This window comes from Dermacentor albipictus, chromosome 2, assembly GCF_038994185.2.
Source record: "Dermacentor albipictus isolate Rhodes 1998 colony chromosome 2, USDA_Dalb.pri_finalv2, whole genome shotgun sequence".
In the NCBI taxonomy this organism is placed as follows: Eukaryota; Metazoa; Arthropoda; class Arachnida; order Ixodida; family Ixodidae; genus Dermacentor; species Dermacentor albipictus.
Genome location: NC_091822.1, coordinates 18,387,688 through 18,402,819, shown reverse-complemented (window position 1 = coordinate 18,402,819; position 15,132 = coordinate 18,387,688). Strand labels below are relative to the sequence as shown.

The 15,132-nt window shown below is 47.1% G+C and overlaps 1 protein-coding gene and 1 pseudogene across 1 annotated transcript in view; both read right to left on the bottom strand.

Annotated features, from left to right (window-relative positions):
* Positions 1 to 15,132, bottom strand: part of LOC135918438 (glutamate receptor U1-like) — a 47,878-nt gene continuing 32,746 nt past the window's right edge. The window contains exons 4-6 of the mRNA XM_070533500.1: positions 7,915 to 8,076; positions 6,679 to 6,817; positions 1 to 2,303 (exon numbers count right to left, since the gene is read on the bottom strand). Of these exons, the coding sequence (XP_070389601.1) occupies positions 2,002 to 2,303; positions 6,679 to 6,817; positions 7,915 to 8,076 (603 nt within the window). The 3' untranslated portion in view covers positions 1 to 2,001. The remainder of the gene's footprint in view (positions 2,304 to 6,678; positions 6,818 to 7,914; positions 8,077 to 15,132) is intronic.
* On the bottom strand, positions 13,061 to 13,238 carry LOC135918465 (U2 spliceosomal RNA; annotated as a pseudogene).

The window sequence follows — 15,132 nt, the reverse complement described above, 5'->3', positions numbered from 1 at the left end:
TAAAGATAAGTACACGTGTCAATACGATCTATGCTGCAACTGAACAGGGTCCTCTTTATTGGATTCCTGCGGTACAGCCTACCGGTTATCTGCAACACCTGCAGAACTAACCTGAATACAATCCAAGGCATCCAAGTCCAAGCTCTCAAGATATGCCTTGGTATACCGCGCAGCGCGATAACGACATAAATTATTGTACATCTGGCAATGAAATTTTAAACGTTCAGTTACTCCCCGTGCGGCACAACACAGTTGCCAGGGCGCGAGATCAACCGGGCCGCGCGTGTACAGCGCACCTACTGCTGAGCATTGTGTATAGCAGGGAAACCAGCAACCCGTCAAGTGAGACCGACCTCTCATTATGCAGCGACCTCAATGGTGAGCGCCAGCGTGCGGTGCAGTGTCAAAACACGCGCTGGTTTCGCACTTGAGGGCCCTCGAAGGTTTTTGCAATAGGGTTAGTTAGAGAATACAAAGGAGCTAAAATTAATCAGTGACGCGCCAGGATATCCGACCTGCGTTCCTGTAGCGAATTCAAGAAAGCAATGTGCCCTTATAAATGGTTCCAATTCGCGCAAATCAATAACGTGGAATATCGTGTGCCCCGAGCATCTATCCTACACCAATGGTATTTTTGCTGTATAATAAAGACAGTGTAAATAGTGACGGCCGTGAAAATATGAAACACGGACGACACAAATGCATTCTTTGCAGGCTACAATACAGATGAAATTGATAAACAAGTAGACATGTAGCTGGGAAAATTAGGAGTCTCGTCAGAATCAAATAAATTTAATTGAATCCTTACGAAACATAGTACTTGCACTTCAATACTAGCAGGTATAAAGAGCTTCGATCAAGGTTTCTAGACACTTTTATCCAACACGCAACAACTTTTTGTTTTCAATGTCTTAATTCACGAAAATCTCTAGTTTCCTCCATATTCTATCGCTCAGCGTCAATTTAGGATACTAAATTGTAACTTTTACCACCTTCATATATTATTTGCCTATAACTAAAAAACGCGAAATCTACAATGAACTAGTCCACTCACGATTAACCTACTGTGGTTTAATGCGCTGTTCGACAGCACGAACTAAGCCCTACAGTCCTAAATTATTCCAAAAACAATCAATAACAGCGATAGGAAAGTTTTGCGTCACTTAAATCACTAAGCCGTACATCGAAAGTACAAAATGCTGGAAATAAAGCAGGTACAGGTACAAACGAACGCTATATATTTTACATCAATGTAAAGTAAACAAGATAATTATTATTTCAGTAAATACAGTCTATTCTACTAAAACGCGCACCTACACATCCGGAAAACCATCAGCATACAAACATCGTTCCCATACGAACTATGGCAATCAAAATCCAAGTTATCACATTCCAGACACTTTAAACCAATGCCCTGTAATTTTACACCTTCTAAAGAGGTGATCTTAATTGCTAAACTTAAAAAGGTTGTGAAATAATCATATCACTGATGTGTGATAACCGATGTTGTCGTGGTGGGCAGATTTTTTTTTTTTCTTGCAGTCATGGTCCGTTATTAAATTTGGTTCAATTTCTTGTTAAAGCAGGTCAAACGTACGAAGCTTTTGTATTGTATACAATGTCACTGTTGTAGCGTTGTTATGATGAACCTTGCTGCTCTTGCTGTAGAAGCTGGCTTAGCCTCTCGGGCACGTGCACTTTCAGCTATGTCCCCCCAAAATAATGTATGCAAATTGTCTTAAATACACTCCATAAAAACAACACGAACTTTGATTTAAGGCCAACTTGTGTTGCCCCGCTCTGGTGCGGAAATCAGGAGAGGGCGCAAGGGATTGGACAGTTAGTGCTACTGAGAGAAGGTACCTAATAAGTCACTTTTCTGCCGTAGTGAGCATGTCGCGTGTGTGTTCGGCATGAAATTGGACCACCGTGCTCAGTGTAAAGGAGTAACACCGCAACAAACGTAATTGTGAAAATCAGGTGGGTGCATGCAACTCAGTGTTACTCCCAGCATACGCTTTCTGGAGCAGTGCATAGAATTCGCCACAAACATAGAAGCAAACAGTGGGTTTTGTAGACACCTACGCGGAAGCGCTCCTCGTAGGTGGTTCCCCGAATAATGACCGGCACTACGTCCCTGCTCTGCACGATGTCCTGTATGGTGTCGTAGCGTGCCCGCGGGTCCTTCATGGTCAGGCTGGCCTTCATGTGGCCCGTGAAGCCTGCTGCCAGCACGAACACGGCCAGCCACCAGGTGCCGATGAGCCACCGCTTGGCGGAACCACGTGTCACCCGGGCGGACGCTGCGTAGTGGTTCAGGTTGGAGTGAGCACGAAGGGTGCTCGACCGCTGAGGCGCCGCGCGAGGAAGAACTTAGCGAGGGCGCTGCGAGCGAACTGGATTGGGGTGAAGACGAGCTTCGCGGCGTATTCAACGTAATTTCACTGCGGGCGCTGAGACCGATTGCACGCGTACGCTCTTATAATGGTGCCTTATTTCAACTGCAAATTTATATTGGCACCTTTTTGCTACATATGCATATTTGAGGGATGGGTTATACAACGTGACGTCTTCAGTTTTGCTGTCGTTGTCAAGTGTGTCGTCTGCTAGCGAGCGTGCGTTCGTTGCGCGGACGCCAGTTTTTCTCGCAGAAAGTCTGTGCATGGAAATATTTTATGGTTTCACTTGCTTTGGCGCGCCCGCGACTCTTGTCGGCCGGTACCTTTTGAGGTTTTAACCAGGTGAACTGCTACTTTTAACACTGTCTTCTAAAAGTAACACGTAATTTTTGCCACAGAAGCCGCCTCCTCCTCATCATCAGCCTGGTTACGCCCACTGCAGGGCAAAGGCCTCTCCCATACTTCTCCAACTACCCCGGTCATGTACTAATTGTGGCCATGTTGTTCCTGCAAACTTCTTAATATCATCCGCCCACCTAACTTTCTGCCGCCCTCTGCTACGCTTCCCTTCCCTTGGAATAAATTCCGTAACTCTTAATGACCATCGGTTATCTTCCCTCCTCATGACGTGTCCTGCCCATGCCCATATCTTTTTCTTGACTTCAACTAAGATATCATTAACTCGCGTTTGTTCGCTCAACCAATGTGCTCTTTGCTTATCCCTTAACGTTACACCTATCATTCTTCTTTCCATAGCTCGTTGCGTCGTCCTCAATTTAAGTAGAACCCTTTTCGTCAGCCTCCAGGTTTCTGCCCCGTACGTGAGCACTGGTAAGACACAGCTGTTATAAACTTTTCTCTTGAGGGGTAATGGTAACCTGCTGTTCATGATCTGAGGATGCCTGCCAAATGCACCCCAGCCCATTCTTATTCTTCTGATTATTTCCGTCTCATGATCCGGATCCGCAGTAACTACTTGTCCTAAGTAGACGTATTCCCTTACCACTTCCAGTGCCCCCTACCTATCGTAAACTGCTGTTTTCTTCCGAGACTGTTAAACATTACTTTAGTTTTGTGCAGAATAATTTTTAGACCCACCCTTCGGCTTTGCCTCTCCAGGTCAGTGAGCATGCATTGCAGTTGGTCCCCTGAGTTACTAAGCAAGGCAATATTATCAGTGAATTGCAAGTTACTAAGGTATTCTCCATTAACTTTTATGCCCATTTCTTCCCAATCCAGGTCTCTAAATACCTCCTGTAAACACGCTGTGAATAGCATGGGAGAGATCGTATCTCCCTGCCTGACGCCTTTCTTTATTGGGATTTTGTTGCTTTCTTTTGGAGGACAATGGTGGCTGTGGAGCAGCTACAGATATCTTTCAGTATTTTTACATATGGCTCGTCTACACCCTGATTCCGCAATGCCTCCATGACTGCTGAAGTTTCGACAGAATCAAACGCTTTCTCGTAATCAATGAAAGCTATATTTAACGGCTGGTTATATTCCGCACATTTCTCTATCACCTGATTGATAGTGTGAATATGGTCTATTGTTGAGTAGCCTTTACGGAATCCTGCGTGGTCCTTTGTTTGACAGAAGTCTAAGGTCGAAGACAGAAATCTTGACAGGGTGACATCCTCGGCGAAAACCAGGATCGCGCGGAAGAAGCGCTTCTGGCTTGAGATGCAGGCCGTAGGGTGCAATGGTTAGCCTGTACATGTCGCGCCACCTAGCAGCGTAGGCGAGCACCCGCAGGTAGGCACTCACCGTCATTTGACCATTGTCCGTGGTGCGCCCAGGCCCGCCTGAAAGCCTGCTATTGCAATTTGCCAATGGATTCACCACAGCCTCTTGGAATCTCCTTCGTAAGAAGTGTGAACAAAAAGAACAAGCGGAGGTACTGCTGCGTTAAGGATTGCCACAACCGCGAAGGGGAAGTCGGCATCAAATTGTACCACTTCCCTTCAAAACCAGGGGAAGCAACCCGGTGGTTGAAGTAGGTCGTCGCGGTTCGTGTCGTGCTTGCGAATTTATGTTTAACGAACTAAGACGTAAATGCAAAAACAAGGAAAAAGAACTAAAAACAACCAGCAGTGGCATCCGTAATAACACACTATAAAGTGTCAACTGCATAAAAACGCGGGAACAGATTCCCGCTGTTCTCCTTACAGATGCCCACACTCAAGCTGACAACGATTCTGCGGCGACCAAACCGTGCGACTGCGCACATGTTCCCATTGCACATCGTGGTGTACGATCGACAGCTGCCGTGACGCCCACTACGAGCAGCTCCGGATAAAACGGGATGGTGGCAGCTTGAGGCTTAACTGGCAGCGGCGGCAGCATTGGAGACACACGGCTTACGCTTGTGTATCGTATTCGGTCCTTACAGGTTAGAACTCGCATCAGTGTCTACTTTTTATGAATTATGTAAATTTTGCTGTTGCCGCTGCCATATCTTGACTTGTTGGGCTTGTTTCTGTCGCCCTATTCTCTTATTCCAAGCATGACACCTGATCCTGAAATGTTAAAAATGTTGAAAGAAATCACGCAGGAAATTTGTTACATGCGCGCTTCTCTGGAACGAGAATATGGAAAAGAAAAAAAAAGAGAAGTTAAAGCTAGCATGGAATTGATTAACCAATGTTTCGAAGAAATGAAAGCTAGCATGATAGCCATTCAAAAGGAAAACGCAGATATTAAGGTTAAGAACGCTTGCCTTCTCTCTGAGTGTGCACTCCTTAAAGAACAGGTGGAAGTGAATTAACTAAAAATGGTACAACTGGAATAGTACTCGGGAAAGGAAAACCTGGAAATCAAATGTATTCCAGTTTCGCAGGAGGAAAGCCTGCCGAAAATCTTGCAAAACATTGGCGATGCTGTCGGTGAATCAATTCTACAGGGCGATGTTGAAGTATGCCACAGGATTTCAGGTTAGCTTTCTTCGAAATTGTTGCACTGAAAGGCGCTTTGAGCAGCGACAGGAGATATTGGTTATGTTACCTATAGGCGAGTTCTACACGTAAATTTAAGTCTACACCTTAAGAAGGCGAAATCAGGCCAGTGTTACCAAGAATGTTGAATGTCTCCGACAGCGTGAGAAATTCTGTGCTAAGGAACTGCTATCTTGCCTGTGTAGTCAATGCAATGGTACATGCTCACTCCCCTCCCCCCCCCCCCCTCCTCCGTTTGTAGAATACACAGATTGAAATTCCGCCTGATGCCTTTACGAGGGACACAATTATAATATGTATTCCTTTCATTAGGCATAATGACTGGAAGCGGGAATGCTAGCTGGGCTGTACGTAGGGCGTTTCTTTTTAATTTTGCTCTTTTTTTTTGCGACCGCCTGGCAGTGAACGAGCGGAACGAAATTTATTCGGGCAATATTAAACGTAGTGGCCATTCGGAAGCGATTAGGATAATATCCAACATGTGATATCAGAAATTTCTGCTTTGTCTATACGAGTAATAAATATTATTGAAGATTTTTTGGCTACATTGACGACACGGAGAACGCATAGCGGCGTTCGCCTCTTTTTCGCTCCACAGGGCAAGGCAGCGAACATTCTGCCCCGTGCGGCCACTTCCATTTATGACATGCGACGCTGTCGTAAAAGTTCGCTGGGTAATATCTCTAAGTCGCTGAGCGGTTTATTCAGTAAGCAGTCCGATACGTTTTATCGCCCGATACTAAACAAAAAGACACTGTTAGTCAGATCACTGGCAGTAAAGAAAAATTTGAAACAAATGCGGGTTGAAACTCACGCCATGCTTTACATGTAGCTTTGTTGATTTGTATGAATGCATGTCGGTATATCTGCTACAAAGTGAGATGTGCTGAATTGACTGCATGAGCCTAGAATGAACTGATAATCCAATGGTGTTAATTGTGGCCCAAGTTGCTCACAGTTGTATGTGAAATTCGAACGTTTCTGGCTACAACGTCGGGGAAAGCCGCCCACCGGCTTGAGTTTCCTCCTCGTTGGTACTCGAGCTGCGTGCCGCACAATGCATGGCGGCGCGGTAAGCACGGTGGGTATTCTTGCTTGTGCTCTCACGTCACTCCGCATACCACACTAACGGACGTCCGTACTGTGTACGAACTTTCATCTTGTATCTCTCCCTGTAAAATCAGTTTTTTGTTATGTAATTGTATGTCTGCGCGAACACACAGTTTCGGAGACTAGCTCTCACACCAGCTTACGAGGAGGCAACGCCAAGTGGCTTCCTAAAAGGTTTATTCCCGCTGTATTCCTGTGCGGTAGAAGCAGCTTACCTTCCATGAGGAAGATGCTGAACAGGTTGAGGAATGCGAAATAGTAGGCCACGGCCAGGCGAGTGCAGTGGAACCTGGCGTCGATCAGCGCCACCACGAAGCTCACGAAGAGCATGGCCGTGAACAGCCCGATCCACACCTGTGCAGAAACGCCTGCTTGGTCTCGGAGGGCGAATGCATACAAGTTCCGACATTTATTTGTTGATATCCAAAAGTCAAGACAAACAGCAACTTAAAATGTGTTTTCCAGCTTTGTGCTAGTGGAGATGAAGCAAGGGCGGGCGAAGACAGGGCGACATGACTCGCGATAGCGCTTGTTATTGGCTCATGCGCCTGCATTCTTCTGTAAGCACAACGTTCATTCTCTGCTACCGCTAGAGACTTCTCACGCTGACATTCTCGGCTGCTAGTGTAGTTTGCTTTTAGGCCTTGCTGCCAGACAGGGAGGCGCCGTCGCGGTTATTGGGTGACGCGGCGCATGGCCACCCAGTTTCAGTGTCACTGTTTGGCGCACTATTTGAGAGTGTTTTCAGAAAACGGCGGTATTCTTGCGACCACTTAGCCGGCTGCGACAGATAGGCGCTTGGGTGTGCGATCGCCATTGGGTCGCAATTACGGCGTTAGGGGCGTTCAAGTGACCCGGCCCACAGCTGCAGGGGGTGACCGAGTTTTCTTAGGGCTGGCAGGGCAGCCTACTGTAAGACACACATATCGTCAATAGCCGTGGCTCCGCGGAAACATTCTCGCTGCTGTCGTGGCGGCTTCTTGCAGGAGATATTTAGCTCGCGGGCTGGTGCGTAGACAAAGGGGAACTACATGGGTAATTTATGTCTAAATGTGCGAGCTCGATCCTGAACATGAAACGCACAACGCTTCACTTGGATGTTGTAAACAATGTCTCAGCTCGTGACAATCGATGGTGTTAATGTTATTTTGCAAATATTGGTGAGAATAATAAGTACCCAATGTGCTGGCTGTTGTTCCACTCGATAGTGCATGGCACTAATTGGAAATGACACTTTTCTTTCTTGAATTGCATCTAGCCAACACAAAGAGACGCCGGCTGCAGCTAAGTTACCGCCTCCCCCTCCCCCCCCCCCCCCTCCCCGGCTCGACTGGAGGTGGCATCCAATTTTCCTGTCTCACTTTGGTGTCCGCCACTTATTTTATAGCTTTTCTTTGAGCGCAAGGAAAATACCAGAAATGTAGGAGCAGGTAGCTGTGCGATACACTCACATCGACGTCGAAGGAGTTGACGTATCCGAACACGTTGGTGGCGTACGGGTTGGTGAGTCCTCCGCAGTGTCCTGCCTCGGTGTAATAGAACTGCGGAAGCGGCTCCAGCGCCGACGTCCTGTCCTCGGTGGGCGCCACGGGGCCCACCAGCATGTCGCTCTCCTGTATGGTAACGATTTTACTCTCATTGGCTTTCTGATTCAGTAAGGCAGACAGCACAGGCGGTCAACTGCTCTGTGTTGTGGTCTCCCTCCGTCCTGTGTCTGTAGCGGTTTTACAACGTCTCACCAATTGGCCTACAACTTTATTTTGCTAAATTATGTGAATAATTTGCACGGTGCCTAACCTACATGTCTGCAATGTCGGTCACGAAAAAAGTACCTTCTCATAAAGAGGCCCGCCTACTGTTTTACAATACTTTTGACTGTCTCGTGTGTAATTGAATGATTCAATGAAATTTTGGTCGTTTTCACTTGTATTTAAGCCAAGTAAAAATAAATGTGATGGCTGAAGTACACACTTGGGTCTACTTTTAGAGCTTTGAGGTGTGGGCTCGTTCCGCCTTTTTTTTATCACGTTCCAGACACATGAAAACAAATAACGTTTTAGAAACGGAGCTTGTATTGGCTCAGTCGTGTCGCCGTCGGTTTCGCCGTACAAAAAACTCAAGCTGCGGGAAAATAAGATTACTTGTCAGGTTGCGGATTCGAACCACCGACCTCCGGGTGGCGAGAGCACCACGCTAACCGATTCAGACGCTGCGTTTTTTTTCGTTATTAAATGGAGAACAAAAGTGAAGACATATTACAGAGCGGGCACAGCTACACACTCAAAACTTGGGCAAGGACACGCATGCATCTAAGAGGTCCATCTAGTAAGGCGGAGGTTCCTTCGCAGCATACATACTTCTCACATAAGCAGCACTTTCGCGAAAGAGGGATTTAGTAGATCGCGGGAATTAGGCAGGGCCATCGCACACTCTACATCTCCATAGGCTCTATAAAACAAATACAATGAACATGTCATAGGGAGCACCGCTCGTAACCTTAAAAGGTAGAAACCTAATTGAATATGGAGTGATGTCAGTGTCCTTTCTAAGCGTCCATTGTAGAAGGTTCCCCCAAAATTCAGCATCCCTACAGTCTATAAAACAGTGATCTGTGGTCCCGGCACGCGGACAGAGTCGACTGTTTGTTGACCACGGCACAAAGCAGCCCCAATAATTCAATCAAGTTTTAACAGGGAGGGAATGTAATTTAAAGAAAAATGTTTTTACTCCACGAGGTACACACATTTTTCTGGTGCGCTTAAGTACATCCTGATAAGTTCGGCCTAAATAAGGTGCACAATGCAAAGGACCTGGGAAAACCGAGTACACCAGTGCCACAGAAATTGCTTTTCGATTCGCAGTGAACATGTACTCCAGGCTGAATCTAACATTAAAGAAAACAAATGCGTCAACGACGCGCTTGAGAAATTCCCAAGGAGCCTGTGGGACCTCTTCGGCATTTGATGACACTACTATATTAGGAAGATAATGAACTAGTCGGAGTTGCAACATTTTGCGCGAAAAAGGATGGTCACTGTCTCTCAAAAAACAGGTGGGAAACAATTCGCCTGACGAACAGATGGACCAATCCCACACCACAACGTTCAAGAGGGAGGAAGAGATTTTCGCGCCGAATCGATTCACGACTCGAACTCGAAATAAAAGTTACAAATAAGCGACGCAGTACTGAACGCCAAGTAGTGAGCCGTGCAGTATTTGTAGCACATACATAAGATGGGAAGCTAAGAACACGTTGCTCACCACAGCACGACGGAATATTGAAAATTCCGCCCTCGCCATGAATTCACCTTACGTTCACTTTTCCAACTTCTCCCGACCGATGAATGTTGCTATTTCTATACTACGATTACTATTATTGTTACGGAAGCATAAAAACAAGAGGCAGGAAAGATCGCGAGTGGCTGGATGCTGTGTGTTGTCACTAGTCAGCCATCTTAACCCCATTGACTCTGCTTGTACATGTTTCGTAAATGCAGTCTTATTCTTCCAGCACCCCCGTCACATATTGGTGGGAGGTGCAGGGTACCACGGCTGGAAACGGAGCTCTGCAGTGGACGTCGCATCAGCGTCTTCACAATAAATGATGGTGAGCACTCTGGATCAGTGTTGTTGCCGACTCCAACGTCACCATCGCCCGCTACGTCACTGTCTCCTGTGGTTGTGGTTGTCCAACCCAAAGATCCCGGAACCGTTTGCGGGACTGATGGCGCCGACGTTGAAGAGTGGGTGGCTATGTACGAACGTGTGAGTGGAATAAACAGATAGGACCCTACGCTTATGCTAGCTAACCTGTTGTTCTACCTCAGAGGCACGGCAAAGGTGTGGATCGAAAATCATGAAGAGGAGTTGACCAGCTGGGACCAAGGCAAAGAGAAGTTAACAGAGTTGTTTGGCAAATCTGCCGGCTGTAAAATTCCCGCAAAGCAGGAACTGGCCTTCCGTGCACAATCCCACACGGAGTCCTATGTTTCGTACATCCAGGACGCGCTGGCGCTTTGTCGCAAATCCTATCACTAGATGATAGAAGCTGAGAAGGTTGGGCATGTGCTCAAGGGAATTGCTGACGACGCCTTTAATCTGCTCATGCGCAAAAACTGCTTTACAGTTGATGCTATTATCAAAGAGCGCCGACAATTCAAGCAGGCCAAACGCCGACGTGTCCTGCAACTATTCGCCAGGCTTCACAATACTGCAGCAACGTCGACGTGTGAAGATCAGCCTGCACAGCAGCATGCGTCGCCATCAGGGGACGACGTGGGGCGAATCGTTAGACGTGAACTGGATGCGATGGCGCCCGCAGCTTTCTGTTCGCGTAGCCCTGACGACACCCCCTTTTCAGTTCTCCTCGTGCAAGCCATCATTCGACAGGAACTTGAAAGCATTGGCCTACACTCTGCCTGTGCTGTCGCCAACCCCAGAGCCAACGAACGCCCTTCTATTTTCGCTCCACCCCGACGCTTCTCTTCGCGTTATCGCAACCCGAATGAGTGGAGAACCGCGGACGACCAGCCGATATGTTTCACCTGTCACCGTATTGGTCATATCGCCAGATACTGTCGCAAATCGTGGCCCTCAAGACCTCGCATGCTGATTAACTTGAGCCGTTTTAAAGGAAATGCCCGCAATGTTTCACCTACCACCGAGTCTAACAGCGCCGACAACGCTAGTAGTAACACGTAGTATAGTCACTCACCATCGCCGCGCGGACACCAGTCTCGTTCACTGCGAACGCGTCGCCCATCTTCCCGTTCGCCGCAGCCACGTTGCCTTTCGTCCCCTGCGGCTTTTGGCTAAAACTTTTCGGAGAACTAAGAAGTGCAGCCCTCGGAGGTGGTGCTGCATTGCCTACTACTGCAGCAAATCTTCTGTCTGTGCCCACAAATAGAAGTGTAATGGATGTTAAAATAGACGGCTTACCTGTTCAAGCGCTCGTCGACACAGGAGCTCACGTATCTGTGATGAGGGCTCGTCTACGTAGATGTTTAAAGAAGGTCCTCACCCCAGCAGCTGCCCGAGTGCTTTGTGTGGCCGACGGTGGCGTGCTGGTTGTTCTTGGAATGTGTATTGTGCGTTTAAGTATAGCTGGCCGCCCCAATTCTTTGTTCTCTTTGCTGTGATCGACAACTGCCCTCACGTCGTTATCCTTGGATTTGACTTTTTATCCCCTCATTGCACTCTCATCTACTGCGCAACCGGGATTCTTCAGTTGGAGCGCCGGTTGACCGTCGCTTTGACCACACAGTCACATTTTCCTGACGGTGAATATGTCTTTCGCGCCATCATCGACGTGCTTTGGAACCGGAATGTTGCTCTTCCGCATACGCTGGTGACGATTACTAATAACGGCGTCGTTTATCCGTTTCTGAATTTCAGCCTGTGGCCTCAAGTGCTTCCATCCTGCATGTTCTTGGCCAGCATTTCGAATACTTCCGAATTTGACATTGAAAGTATGAATGCCAAGAGCGGTTTCTTAGCACCAATTGCAGCTCACAGCTCTGGTTCCCTAACGGATGACTTCGTGAAGATGATTGCACCTCACCTCTGCACAGGCCACGGACGTACACCTCCTCCTCGAATCGTACCTTGACATCTCGGCGCCTGGATTGAATTATTGGTACTTGGATTAAAATGCTGGTGCTGAGAATAAATTGGCTGGGACCTGGATTATTTCCAATGACACTTGGGTGAGCGGGAAAATATCTAGAACTGTAGGACATGCAGTAGTTCCTTAATTTCATAAGCCATCCCATGACACCAAGAAGGCGACAGGCTGGTATGGACGGTTTGTCCATTGCGTTTACTGCCCTCGTCAAGCTGGTTCGACTGTGCTCGAAAACCACTCGCGAGGAGACCGGCCGGCACGGATGTGACAAGGGACATGGCACGACTTGCGGAAATTGTGCCACGAGGATGGTCTATACAATTCTCCTTACGTGCGGCAAGTCCTGCATCGGACAGACAGGGCGCTGTATAAATGAATGAGCCAGGGGGCACGAGCTAAATCAAACGAAAGATGACATGGCACATTTGCTAGCGCACCGCGAAACTTTCATGTGTCAGCCACGTTTGCAAGAGATTGAGATTCTCGGAAGAAGTAAGAATCAGAAAGCACGTGAGCTAATGGAAATCTACTATATAAAAATGATAAAGCCAGGGTGTATTAGTGATACGCCAGTTATGCTTTACGAATCGGAAACGAGGTCGTTAGACAGCAGGGTGTCCTAAGTTTGTGAATGGCCTGCTCATGCGTGTATGCCTATTTAATACTGCATCAGCTCCAAAAAAAAATAATTCTTCAGAGGCATTTAAGACTGCTTACGTGCGGCAATGTGAAATCATTATACTGGTGAAGTGATTCTTTCCGCACGTTCCATGTCCGCGTAAGCTCTCGCTTGCGTTTTAACTGCGCACTGCAGTAAGCTAGGTCAAATGTGCTAAGCGCGTCAGTGCACCATCTTGCGCGCAAGGAGTTGATAAGTCGAAGGATCGCTTAGCGGCATTCAATTGGACATTAATACTTTTACAGCGAAGCTGTTCATGGCTAGAGTTCCATACATTCTTGTTCTACGTGTGCAAAAACCGTAGGGCGATCTCGAAGATAGTGCAATACCGGGTCGACCCGTGCGGAGGTGAAGCAGGCTTCAAGCACTCCGCCAACTTACAAAAATACACCTAATATCTTGGGTCCAAATAGAACCACCAACATATATTAAGCCGATAAAAACAGATACTACACTCTGCATCACGTCGGCATCGTTTACGTTCGCACCGCCCTCTCTTGGTCGAAGCGCTTGCGCGTTCCGCTCTCGACCGTGGTGGTGCACCCCGTGGAAACGTCACGCACCTCCAGATTCCTGCGGCTCGTCGGCGCGACGGTCCCGTCGTGCACGCGAACGCATATAGAGGTCACGCTAAAAGAAGTCCTACCTTCGTTGAAAATTCTGTGTCGTGTGCGAAACAGCCTCGCTATACTCATCCAACTTCGTATAGAGTGGAATGTGGCTCGTGATTTTTTGAATGTTACATACTGATTTTATAAACTTGCGACGTGGCCCGCCCATCGACTGCCTCGTGCCGAGCTCGACGACGCACGCACGCACTGCGTCGCAAAACACTTGGCGCGCGACGCACCCACGTGTTGTCGACCGTCGAGTGTCGTCGAGGAAGCGCGCTCGTCGCGCACTCCGGAGGCCCGGGTTCGCCTACCGCCCAGACGGAAATTTGCCTAATATTATTTCATAGGAGTTAATGTGCTCTCTTTACAAGAACCTCCCTGAGAAAACTGACCTCAATTCAAGTATTTCTTACGTGGTTTTATTCTTTGCCGTCGGACATTTTCGGTGCCGTCACGCCGTCGATGGACGTGACGTAATGCTTTCGCAATAATGAATCAGTTGCGATCGACGCCATCGCCTTTGTTTCGTCCGTTCTTGTGTGTCCCAATGAGCGGGAAAAGGAAATGACCTATTCTGTAAAATAAATCACCCCTGTCGTCACTCATATTTACATAATTTTGCCGAGAGCTATGTTCCCTGAAATGATGCAGACTGCACGCATGGTGCCAATATACAAGCATGATGACAAACAATCCTAAATAATTAACTTCCTATATAAGTCCTGCCAGCCTTCTCAAAAGGTACAGAGAAAATCATGCGCTCTTGAATCATATCATACCTTAAGAACATAACCTTCTTCAAAATTTTCGGCATGGTTTCACAAAACATCGTTCCACGGCAAAGGCACTAACTACGCAAAAGAAAATTATCATAGAAGCGTTCAATAACAAATAACTCATAATGGCTGTGTACATAAACTTTTGGAAAGTGTTCTATCTTGTCGATCAAGCAATTCTTCTTTCAAAGGGCAAGATACACGGTGTCCTTGGGACGGCTCGTGCGCTTCCCGAGTCATACACACAGAGCACACAGTAGTGCCTAGACGTTGCCAAGTATTCCGAGCAGTCTGTTAAAAATGAAGTCCACCAAGGCAGTGTATTAGGGCCATTATAGTTCGGTACGTAAAGGGGGATCATTGTCATGCTTTTATAGAAATATTAAATATCGCCTGTGATGGCGTAATTTTTGCCCTTGAGTTGGATTACCTGAAGAGGCGGACATTACTTGCACGAGAAATCGAAGCACATATTTCCCTAATGAACAACAATTCGCCAATTCCCCTTTTATTACTAACATTACGGCACATAATGCAATTCACACATTGTGGCCGGTGAGCTTCCAAGACCTACCCACTTGAAATAAATTTTCAAGGAACATACCTGTTTTGTGGTATTTCCCAAGGTGTGGTACGAAATACCAAGGCGTTCCAGGTACTTTTGTGCTTCAGTGCATAAAAAGCATTTTGATACCGTTGTGAGTGATCGTCGTAACTATTCCAACCAATCAGTCTGCTTCGCCGGTTGCCTTTTTCACGCTTACGTGTACTAGTGACATTTTTGCGCAGTTTGAAGGCGCACATCTCCAAACTGGCGTCATTCTGAAAATTGCTTCGAAGGGGATATGCCTCAAGATCTTCCCGGCTGCAAACTGCAACGTATGCCGTAAGGAAGACAAGGAGGTGAATTGCAATACAGTGCCGTAAAGGAAGTCATTCAGAAGATGTTTAGCACATTTTGATCAATTTGTTCAATG